Here is an 11,909-nt window from a genome sequence, read left to right on the forward strand (position 1 = left end):
GCTAAACTATTGTTTCTCCAAAGGTGGTGGCATCATCCATCCCATCAAGCACTGGAACAGGCTGCCTGGAGAAGCGGTGGAAGCTTTCCAGGTCCCTGCCAACTCCCCATACGCTGTGACTCTGTGAAGATGCTCCTTACCTTTCGCCTTTGTATCCGCAATAATTTCTTCTTCCGGACTCGTATTTCCCAAAATTTCCTGTTCTTCTGGGCCTGCAGCAGCAACGATGTCCTCCTCTGGCCCTGCAGCCTCTTCCTCTTCCCGTGGCCCTGCAGCAGCACCAGTGTCCTCGCTGTCCTTGTCCCCGTTTGGGATTTCCCCCAGACAAGCACTTTCCTCCTCCTCGTCCTCCTCTCCCACCTCGTCCACGGTGACGAAGTTCAGGTCCTCCTTGAGGCGGTTGAAGTCGGCCAGGAAATCGTCCTCGTCGTCGTTCAGCTCGTCCACGGTCACCAGGGGGTTGTCCTCGCTGTCCTCCTGCAGCTCGTCCACCGTCACCAGGGCGTTGGGGTCGTCGGGTACCTGCGAGGAGGCGCCATCACCTGCGTCCTCGGCCACCGCTTTGCCCTCGTCCTTGGGCTTCGGGGCGTCCTCCGCGCTCAGGTGGGTTGGCTCGGTCAGGGGCAGCTCCTCCACGTCACCGATTTCATCCACGGTCACCAAGGGCTCGGCTTTCAAATCCTGCTCCTCAAAACCCGCCCTGGGGACGTCCTTAGGAGCACCGAGCTCCTCCTGCTCACAGAGCTCATCCAGAGTCACCAGCATCTGTGGGTCCTTCGCTTCGGGCACCGCCTCCTCCTCTTCCATCACCTCGTCCACCACCACCAGGCTCTGGGGGTCGCCCAGCGCCTCCAAATTGGCTGCCCCCATCAGCTGCGCGGCTGCGTCCTCCTCCTCCCCGATCTCATCCAAGGTGACAAAGCCAAGGTGGCTCTCGGCGACGCGGGGAAGCGAACTCTTCCCTTTCCTCCTCTTGGAGGTGAGCTCGGCGCAGGCGTTGGCTTTGGCTGCTCCTTTTCTCTTGCCCCGGGGAGGATTTCGGCGGATTTTAACGGGAGACTCCATCTCCTCCACGACCTCATCCACGGTGACAAACTCATCCAGGCTGAACGGGAACAGCTCTTCCTCCTAAAAGCGTGAAAATGCGAATATAACAAGTTCAACATCCAGTGACACAAACGCCTCCATCCACACGGGGCACAGTGACAAACGTCCACGCACCGGAGCTGGCTGAAAGGGGGAAGAAAGGCAATTTAAGGGTAAAAAACAACTTTCAGGCCTTCAGCCATTACCAGCATTTGTGTTAAATAAGCAGATTCATTTGAGAAATCCAAAGTATTTCTGAAAAACGCAGAGGAGCAGACAGAATTTCTGTCTATTCAAAGACCTGGGCCGATGCTCTCAATACTCACGCGTGTTTTTTGCGCTCACTTGCAGAAGAGCAGTGAAAATCTGAGTAAATCCAGAGTACCCTTCAAAAATACTATTATCTCGTGGCAAGACCTCATTCTTGGCCCTAAGCACACGCTGCTGGCTGGTGCTATAGACCAGGAGACTGCATCAGATGCCTCAATCCAGCAAAGTCCTTCCATGTCCTGGAGAAGAAGGCTGCAGGGGGACCTTATAGCGACCTTCCAGGACCTGGAGGGGTACAGGAAAGCTGGGGAGGGACTTTTGACAAGGGCTGGAGTGATGGGATGAGGTTTAACGGTTTAAAACTGGAGGTGAGGGGGTCTCCGGGGGGGGATATCCAACCTCGTGGGCTCTGGGGTTGGTGGTGTGTGGGGGACAAAGGGAAGGGGTGTGAGTCCTGGTAGGGTGATGAAAGCTATGGAGGGACTTTGTACCAAGGCATGGAGTGATGGGATGAGGGGTGATGATTTTAGACTGGAATTTGGGAGATTTAGACTGGATATTGGGCAGAAATTCCTCAATTTGAGGGGGGTGAGGCCCTGGCCCAGGTTGCCCAGAGAAGCTGTGGGTGCCCCCTCCCTGGCAGTGCCCAAGGCCAGGTTGGATGGGGCTGGGAGCAGCCTGGGCTGGTTTTTAGGTGTCCCTGCCCATGGAGGGGTTGGTTGGGGCATCTGGATGTGTCTGCACCCAAAACGCCTCCTCCCCTGCACTCGGGCTCCCACCGCTGATTGCAGGAGCACTGGGAAGGAAAACCCATTCAAGGCCGTGGGTGGCTGAGAGCACCTGGAGTTGGTGTGTGGCCATGTGTCCAATTTAGGAAAAGGCTGAATTAACCCCAGTAGTTTCATGTGATCTGAACAGACAGCACTATGTTCATTTGGACCAGAGCACCGTGCTTTGCTCCCTGTAAAACAGCTGAGCTGTTATCATCAGGATGGGAGGATAAGAAGGGTGCTTAAGTCAACCAATAAATTCATTTGAGACATGAAAACACATCCAAATTTCCACTGCACCCCAAAATACGCACCTCCATTTCTTCAGTGAGCAACTGTGAGGGGTTTTTTCACTAAACATTCCGTTTTTATGTTACTATTCTCTTTTTGAAAGCTAGCAAAGAGCAGGAACAACGCGTGGATCCACCCGCACTGGTGCAGAAACCCGAGGACCAACTCACCAATGTGGATTTTGATCACCTCATTCCGCTTTTCTTCCCCAAAGTCCAAGCTGTCTAAAAGGAGAGCATTTCCTTTCACCTTCCTGCACAGATGCAGCTCTGCTTCCACCCAAAAACGCACAGCAATGCGCAGGAACCCTTGCTCTGTAGCACAAGGCACTGGCAACACCTCTGGGTGGAGGAGGTGCCATGGACGGAGCTGTTCTGACGACCTTTTGTGTACAAAACCATTAATAAAGAGCCACAAGGCCTCAGCCCAAGCTTCCTCTTCTCCAGGGCACGATGGCAAATAAAGATCTCATGCAGGAAATCAAGGATCCCATTAATTCATCCTCTCTTTCCCAAATAAATTACATCCAACAGCAGAAAACGCCTCCCAACGCTTCCTGCATTGAGTTTCTCCTCCAAATGGCTTTGCTTTACCGCTTTATGTCTGTGACAACAACTTAAAGTATTCCCCAGGGCAGGATGCTGAGGATCCTTCGTGCACACACAGCCCCACTTCCAGCACAATCCGAATTTAGGTTCATTGACAGCCCCATCCTCACCTCCTTCTGTTTCGCGCTGCCGCCAGGGCTGCCCTTCGGTGCTTTAGCATTGGCACCAACAGGAGCCTGCAAAATCAGACAGGAATCAGTTAAAGTCAACGAGTCAATAATGCAAAAATCCAGCTATTTCTCCCCTAATGAGCTTTTTGGAGCTGTTCACGTGGCTGCTCCCCATTCGCATGGCACATAAACATGGTTATGTTATCAATTTGGAAAGGGCAGTGTCAGCAGGAAGGAGCCAGGCTCTGCTGCGGGATGGCCAATGCCAGCACAAGGGGCAATGGTCCCAAGCTGGAGCACAGGAGGTTCCAGCTGAAGATGAGGCCAAAGTTTGTGAGTGTGAGGGTTATGGAGCATGGCCCAGGCTGCCCAGAGAGGTTGTGGAGTCTCCTTGTGTGGAGACACCCAAAGCCCTGGCCATGTTCCTGTGTGACTGCTGTGGTGATCCTGCTCTGGGGGAGCTTTCCAGGGCCCTTCAACTCCTCATGTTCAGTGATTCTGTGATAAGAACCACACCAGCAGCTCAGTCCAGCACAGCCTCAGGTCACACCTTGCTCAGGAGCATCCTTCAGCAACCAGGGGCCGCGCAGGCCTCGACAGCGCAAATACCAGCTCACAAATGGACAGAAATCCCATTAATTCCAATCCAAGACCATGGAGCAAAGACCCTCTTCAAAACCACTTCCCGCCACCTTTTCCCAGCAGCGTTTCCACACCAGTCAGGTGCTTGGGTTGCGCACCACACCTCGCTGTGCCCACCTCGCACCCCAAACCCAGCTGGGATTTACGGGAAGGGGCAGGGGACGCCCCGTCACCGTCCCGTACTCGGTACCTGCAGCGTTACCTTGGTGTCCGCCCTGGCTCCGCAGGCTCTGCTGTCCCCCTCCTGCCACTGCTTCGCGCTGGCCCTGGTCTCCATGCGCGAGTCCTTCTCCGGCTGCACCGCGCTCCTCCCGCTCCCGATGCCCTTCCCGCTCCCGTTTCTACATTTGCCGTCTCCCGGGATGCTGCTGCCACCGGCTCGGGGATGTCCCCCCTCTTTCGATGCCATTTTCTTCTCCACCGCCGCTTGGATTTGGGTCTCGGGCTTCCAGGGCGCTTTCTGCTCCTCTCCTTTACACAGGAAAGGCTCGTTTCTCCACACTGGGATCCTGGATTTGGATATGTCCGGAAGGGACACCACGGCCTTCAAAATCACTTTCCCCACACAGGAAGACTCCTTGACAGACAGAGAGGAGCTCAGCACGACTTCTTTGCAGGTCTCATCAGTTTTCTCTGCTTTATTTTGAAGCGCTTTGGTTAAACTCTCCTCGCTGCCACCGCTCGCAGCGTTTTCCACCGCAGCGCCCATCTTGGCCACAGATTTTTCCAGTCTCTTCTCCATCTCCACCCCAGTTTTGAGCAGATTTTCGGGGCTCTCCTCCGCAGCCTGGAGCACAGACTCCTCTGGGTCCACCTCTGTCCCTGCTCCATCTGGGGCCAGGCTCCTCTCCAGGGCTGCCCCATTGGTAAGGGCAGGTTCCTTCTCCGTTACCTCACTCACAAACACCTCGAGTTCGCTTTGCCCAGCGTCAGAAAGGGGGTTTTTCTCAGTAGAAAACCCCTTGGTTGGCAGTGTCACCACAGACAGCCCCGTCTCCACTGAAGCAGAATCAGGGGGCACCGCTTCAGGGATGGTCCCTGCCGCGTCCCCGGCTGCTGCTCCCACAGCGCAGCTTGGGGGCACATCCCCAACCACACCACCCAGCCCCTCTGCTGGGGCTGGAGCACCCAAATCCTCCTCTGTCTCCTTAACTCCCTGCTCTGACACCGCAGGCTCCGGTTCAGGCTTGTCCTGGGCTCTCTCCTCTCTCCCCACACTGCAAGGCAGCGGCACCTCCTCCTCCTTCGCTCCCAGCGATTCGGGATCGGCCGATTTGGGAGACGCCGCAGCGGCGTCGATGGCAGCGTCCGCTCCCTCCACAGGCGTTTCTGCCGCTTTCAGAGCGGGGTCCCTCACCGCTGCCTCCAGGGGGGACCCCAAGGGCTCCGTCCGTGCCGCTGCCGTCGCCTCCGTGGCATCGGAGACGGGAACGGGGCCTTTCCTGGCCACGCTGGGCTCTCCTGTGGGATTCACAGCTGCTGCGTGCGCCGCTCCCGAGCCCTCCGGGGGCTTCTTCAAGCCAGAGCTAAACGGGTTTAAGGACAAAGAGAAGAAACCAAGCTATGTTGAGAACTCCACAGTCACCAGTAACCTCCCGATGCCAAGACGCGTTAGTGTTTAGCGTCTGGAAATGTGGCCCATTGGGGTTAAAACGTTACAAACACCGAGGATAACGGCTGATGAGTTTTATGCCTCGGTTTAATCCCTCTCGGTACCACAAACCTCTCGCAGTTGGGATTTACTGCACAGAAAACAGAGGGCAAAACCAACCCCTGGTGCCTGGCTCCTGCACAGGGCAGCCCTTGGCCACGGGAAGTTTCTGTCGAAGGAAGCAAATCCCTACCCCTTTGCTGCCCTGAAACAGGACGAGACCTTCCCATGTATCAGAATATTGAAGGTATTTACTGCTTCCTATACAATGTAACTCAAAAGAGGAACTGGGCAGGACACAAAGGCTGCAAGGAGGAGACAGTTTCCTCAGATAAGGAAAATTCAGGCCAGAATCACCCGTTTTGATGCATTGCACTGAAGCCCGCAGGCTGGGATCAGGGGTTACCTGCACCTCTGCCCCCTGGATGGCTCAGATCCCAAATGCTCCCAAAATAGTTCAGTTTCATTCAATCAGGACTGCCCACCTTGACTTCTGAAAGAAACAGGGGCGGGAAATGCAGTAACCACCACGGCAGTGTAACGGCACTACCCAAAACTGCCGTTCAGGACCAATGTTACACAGCTTTGCTGTTTGCTTTAGGTTCTTCTAATGCTAAAGCTTACCCAAAAATATGGATTTGAGTGACAGAAGGTGTTTTAAGTCACGTTTCCTAACAAAAACCCTTACCATCATCTATTCATATAAAAAATACCGTCATCAAGACTCTAAAACCAACAGTTGCTCCACAATCGGAAATCTTACTACAAGCAATGTCTATAAAGCAATTTTAAATGGACCATTTCCAGGGTCTGATGTTACTACAGCATCTAAACATTTTAAAATATCAATTCAGGACCCGTACCACAGCAGGAAGTTCCTGTTAATGAGTTAAACACGGAGGTTTTGGGTTATTTTGAGTATCTGGAAACAGAGCCAGGGGCTCTGAGAGAGGAAAGCACTGGAGGATGAAATAAAGCAATGGCTTCTGGTTAAATACAGCAAAAAACTGCGTTACCAATGGGTATTTCTAAATGTACAGGTAAAACCCTGGCCAAATTAGTACAATAATGACAAACTACACAGAAAATGAGATTTCACCCCATTTGTTTGCACAGAAAAGCTCTACAGAAATGACAGCGGGTGATGCTGGGTCTCACTGCCAGCTCAGACCACGCCTCACCGTGGAAACCCATCCCATAACCAAGAGATACATAAAAATAACCTTCAAGAGGTGGAAGCCGTACCTGCCCTTGCCTGGCTCCTCTTTCCTCGCTTCCTTTCTCGCGGCGTCCGCCTGAAAGACAAAACCCAGGGGTCAGCAGCAAGGACTCTCAGAGGCGTCAGCGCAGAGCGGGCGTCGCAGGTATTGAGGTACCTGCAGTTAAACTTTCCCTTGTGAGGAATAAAGATAAAGGGGAAAAAGCCAGGATGCCCTGCAGCGCCAATGCCACTGCAAAGGAGCAGCAGCAAACAGGGAATGAGAGCTTCAAGAATGGAGCTCGTACAGGAAATTACCGAAAAATATAAAATTAAATATATTTAAAAAAGAACAAAACACCCCTGCACACACTGGGGAGCATCTCCTGGTGAGGAGCGGCTGAGGGAGCTGGGGCTCTGGAGCTTGGAGCAGAGGAGCCTGAGGTGTGGCCTCATTCCTGGGGATCCATTGGGAAAGGGCAGTGTCAGGAGGAAGGAGCCAGGCTCTGCTCTGGGATGGCCAATGCCAGCACAAGGGGCAATGGTCCCAAGCTGGAGCACAGGAGGTTCAAGCTGCAGATGAGGCCAAAGTTTGTGAGTGTGAGGGTTATGGAGCATGGCCCAGGCTGCCCAGAGAGGTTGTGGAGTCTCCTTGTGTGGAGACACCCAAAGCCCTGGCCGTGTTCCTGTGTGACTGCTCTGGCAGGGGTTGAGCTTTGCAGGTCCCTTCCAACTCCTACCACTCCACACCACATCCCACAACGCAGTTCCCCGCTGCTGCATGGTTTTCACACCCCAAAAAGACAGCAAATACCCTGGAAATACGGACACCAGCACCAGCAGCTGCTCTGCACGGGCTGGGTGTGCGATTCCACCACACGAGGTGTAGTTTAGAACAGGTTTCTCACCTGGGCGGCCTCCCCGCGAGGCGACAGCGTGCAGGTCAGCGTGTGCTCGCCCATGTTGTAGGGGTACTGCCGCAGGAAGCTGTGCATCAACCGCGCCGCCTTCACGCTGTCCAGCTGCAGGATCGCCTGCAACGGCACCAAATTCAAATCACCTGCAGCTTTTTTTAATTAATTCAATGTTCTTGCCTATGGAGAGTGATGGAGGCTCCTCCTTCTGACATCTCTGCTGTCTGGAATTGTCTTTATTTACTTTATCACAAAGCAGTGGAGTCTGGAGTTTCCCTACCCACGTGTGACCAAGCCTTTGGCTACAGGAAAACATCTCTTAAAAGCATTTTCACCTCTGCTATGGTTTATTGGCAGCTGGACACGTAAAACAGCTCATAATAATGGGAGCACTGGTCCATTTAAATCATTTTTATAGATATACACACACACACACAGTGAACTAAAACTAGTTCATAAAATAAATCAATCAATACAATCCTTCCCCTGTTTCCCATGCTGTTTTTGCACTGTTCACCCTAGCGAACAACCAAAAGTTGGGTTGGTTTTTCCCTTCCCCACAACCCCCACCAAGTACAACCACCCCTTTCTTGCTCAGGATGAGTGGGAAAGAGCCAGACACCCTGATCTCTCACTCACAGCACGTTCCTGCTGCTGGAGGATGAAGAAACCCCTATTTATTAGGGTTTTTTCCCCCCAGAAAAGCCCTCCTCACCTTGTTTTTATTCTTCAGTATAACGTAATGCTCCACTTTCCCGAAGCGAAGCCCCACGCAGACGGCCTCGAGCTCCCGGTAGCCGTCGTTGGGCAGGTTCCCCAGGTGCACAAACTGATGGTGGATGTTTGCGGTGTTCACCTAAAAAAGGAGGGATGGCAAGAGTTGCTTTACCTTCGTAATGCACTTTATAGCAGCCACTGAACGGGGTTCGACGGCTTCTGCATCACTCGGGTCTCACCCACACACATCCAGTGCTCACACTCCCATGTGCACACCAGATTTTCCAGTTTCCTGTGCAGTGGATCGAAAGCATCAGCTGCGCTTCCCAGTAAAGAATAAGGGAGTTAAAAGGACTGGGTGTCTTATTTTTGAATAATCACACATTTTTAACTCAACCAGTACGAGTCTTTTCAGGGAACGGTGCAAGATACAGCTGAAGTTGAGCAAAATTCACTATCTTGAAAAGCTGACGCTATCAAGTCAGACTGTAAATAAATCAGGGCACAGAAACCCATCCAAAGGACTCCAAATCTGCTTTTTAAGCCGGAGTTCGGTTCACCTGAGCGGTCTGTGATGACACAAAGGAGCAGAGCAGCAGCACTTCCCCACCAGCAGCACACACAGGACCTGGCAGCAGGGCTGGCAGCGAGGACCCAGATGTGTGCGGTGCCACCCACGCACCCCGAGGAGAAAGCAGATCTCCCCAGGCACATTTACAATCAGAAATCCAAGCTTTTGGGGTCTCTCAGAGTGATTTCTTGCTGGCAGGGCTGTCTGCATGGCGCTTTTTACCCAAATACGATTTATCTGTGGGTGCTGCTGCTCCTACGGTCACTCTGGTGATGTCCTTGTGCCAAATGTTTAGGCCCAGACAAACCCAGACCCAGCCACTGACCCTCGACCAACAACACCCCAAAAATGGTATCTAGATTATATACTAGATACTGCATATTGTATACTAGATATTGGATATTATACTATATAATGATTGCTATATATTATAATTATTATAAATATTACATTATCTTATTATCTTCTATTTCTATACATGATTATTATATAGTTAACTATGTATTATATTAAGGTATAATGGTAATCTAATTATTCATATCCTATCCTGTCATCTATTGTATTCTATCCTATCCTATTTATTGTCATCTATTCTATTTATTGTCATCTATTCTATTCTATTTATTGTCTTCTATTCTATTCTATTTATTGGTACATATTCTATTCTATCCTGTCATCTATTCTATTCTAATTTATTGGTACATATTCTATTCTATCCTGCCATCTATTATATTCTATTTATTGCTATATATCCTGTCATCTATTCTATTCTATTCCATTTATTGCTATATATGCTGTCATCTATTCTATTCCATTTATTGCTATACATTCTATTCTATTCATTGTCATATATTCTGTCATCTATTCTATTCTATTCCATTCATTGCTATATATCCTGTCATCTATTCTATCCTATTCCATTCATTGCTATATATCCTGTCATCTATTCTATCCTATTCCATTCATTGCTATATATTCTGTCATCTATTCTATCCTATTCCATTTATTGCTATATATTCTGTCATCTATTCTATCCTATTCCATTCATTGCTATATATCCTGTCATCTATTCTATTCTATTCCATTCATTGCTATATATCCTATTCTATTCCATCTATTGCTATATATTCTGTCATCTATTCTATCCTATTCCATTTAATGCTATATATTCTATTCTATTCTATTTATTGTTACATATCTTCATTACACCCAAAGCTCTAATTCCATTACCCTCTACCAACACCGTATAAAAACCCCTTGTGACCCCCAGCCTGCGCTGTGTGCAGGGAGGGAGCAGGAGGGACAGGAAGGGCCACTCTGCACTGCCCGGTCCCAGGTCATTTTGATCGCTAAACCAAAATATCCGGGCTTCAAACAGCAGGAAAAGGGGTGGCACCACCTCCGCTGGTAGAACGTGGAAAAACCCACAGCAGAAGGGAAAGGTCTCAAAGGAGTCCCTTTAAAATCAATGTTTAACACCGTGCACTTCACGCATCACGGAGCTGAACCAAGCGAGCCTTTACTCATCCTATTCCCTGCTCATTCACCCACGAACGTGTGTGTAAACTGTTGACTCACAGAAAGCTCAGACAACAACTCAATTAGCTGCCATTTCACTATGGAGGGCACTAATTCCAATTTAAAGCTGTGTATTTTGATAGGATGTGGAGGAAGCAGACTGCCAATAACTCACCTTAGGGTCAGCATCTTTAATTATACCGGTAAATATTGCTTCCTTGAAAGAGAAAAGAAGACATGGTAAGGTATGAACTGTAAAATACAGCTTCACGAGCAGCAGCCACTGCTTTAATAAAAATCAAAGCATGCCACCTCTGCCATTTGTGTTAATTCTTTATCCCAAAAAAAGCCATTTAAGAGCCAGAATGCACGAAACAGGCAGTGGATAGGTCAGCTTAAACACAAAATCCCGCTCTGTAGGGCAATGTTGGCATTTCAACCCGTTTCCTGACTCACCTCGTCTTTCACGGTCCTGTACTGAGGCGCCATGGTGATGCAGAGCTGGTTTCCATCCAGCGACATGGGGAAGCAGGTGTAAAACTTCACCATGGAGTCCGCAGATTTTCTGTTGATTTCCACGTACGCCTTTTCAAAGACAGGAAACAATCCCTTTGTTTAATTGTAACTCATTAAAAGCATCTCCCCTCGATGCTTTCCACTCTACATCATCACACCTGCACTTGCTGTGAATGCATTTGTGCCTGGCTGGACAGAAACCATCCCCAAATCCCAATGAGGTACCTTTTTATGAGACGACACGACCAGCACATCCCTCAGGCCCCCGAAGGGCTTGGCCAGGTTGGAAACCTCCTCCACAGAATAGGCTTTCTCGGGCAAATTTGAGATCAGAACGACACAGATATCCTCCAGTTCCTGCAGACAATGGAATTATTCCCATTTATTACCAGCACTGAGGTTCCTGCAGCTCTAAACCACACTGGGTTTCCTGCAGGGAGCTTTTCTCTTTTACTATGTAAAATCACCATTAAACTGAACAAAGCACTTAAAATCATGTCCTGATACCTGCAATTACCAACGATCATTTCACCCTTTAACAGCAGAGCAAAGTAAACAATTGGTTCTTAGCCCTTTTCTCTAATTATGTCCAGTAATTACCTTAATGACTGCTTAATTGTGGGTGCAGCTGCACCTGAGCTAACTCCACACACACCTCAAGCTGTGTCACGCTACCCCAGCAAAAATGCAAAGCCAATTAAAGCCCGCTGTAATTACACCACTGCCAGAGGAAGCCCAGAGCACGGCAATGGCGATGAACTGAGGTGAAGGAGCTGGGTGTGAGGAATAAATCACAATTCCCACCAATTCGAGCACCCTCACACCAACCTTGGGAGCTGCTTTTGGCGACTCCACGCTCTTCGTAGACACTGAAAAAAAAGGTGTAGGGAGTAATTTAGTCATTCAGCAAATTTCTTTAAATAATGGAGATCTTTAAGGACTTCTTGCATTACTTTTTATCACCGTTGCTGTGAAAAAGTGAAATATTCCTTCATCTATCTGAAATATTCCTTCAGATACAGCACTACAGGCTTGGGGATGAGTGGC

The 11,909-nt window shown here is 50.0% G+C and overlaps 1 protein-coding gene across 1 annotated transcript; it reads right to left on the bottom strand.

Annotated features, from left to right (window-relative positions):
• Positions 1 to 140: 140 nt before the first annotated feature.
• ZNF638 (zinc finger protein 638) lies at positions 141 to 11,219 on the bottom strand (the record flags this gene model as incomplete). Its single annotated transcript, XM_010189702.1, has 9 exons — positions 141 to 1,128; positions 3,136 to 3,201; positions 3,968 to 5,303; positions 6,674 to 6,723; positions 7,535 to 7,660; positions 8,256 to 8,396; positions 10,522 to 10,563; positions 10,803 to 10,931; positions 11,088 to 11,219. Coding segments are annotated over 9 exons (3,010 nt in total), but the record flags the coding sequence as incomplete, so codon positions are not given.
• Between the last annotated feature and the right edge of the window lie 690 nt (positions 11,220 to 11,909).

The sequence above is a fragment of the Mesitornis unicolor genome, unplaced genomic scaffold (genome assembly GCF_000695765.1).
Source record: "Mesitornis unicolor isolate BGI_N332 unplaced genomic scaffold, ASM69576v1 scaffold31568, whole genome shotgun sequence".
Classification (NCBI taxonomy): domain Eukaryota; kingdom Metazoa; phylum Chordata; class Aves; order Mesitornithiformes; family Mesitornithidae; genus Mesitornis; species Mesitornis unicolor.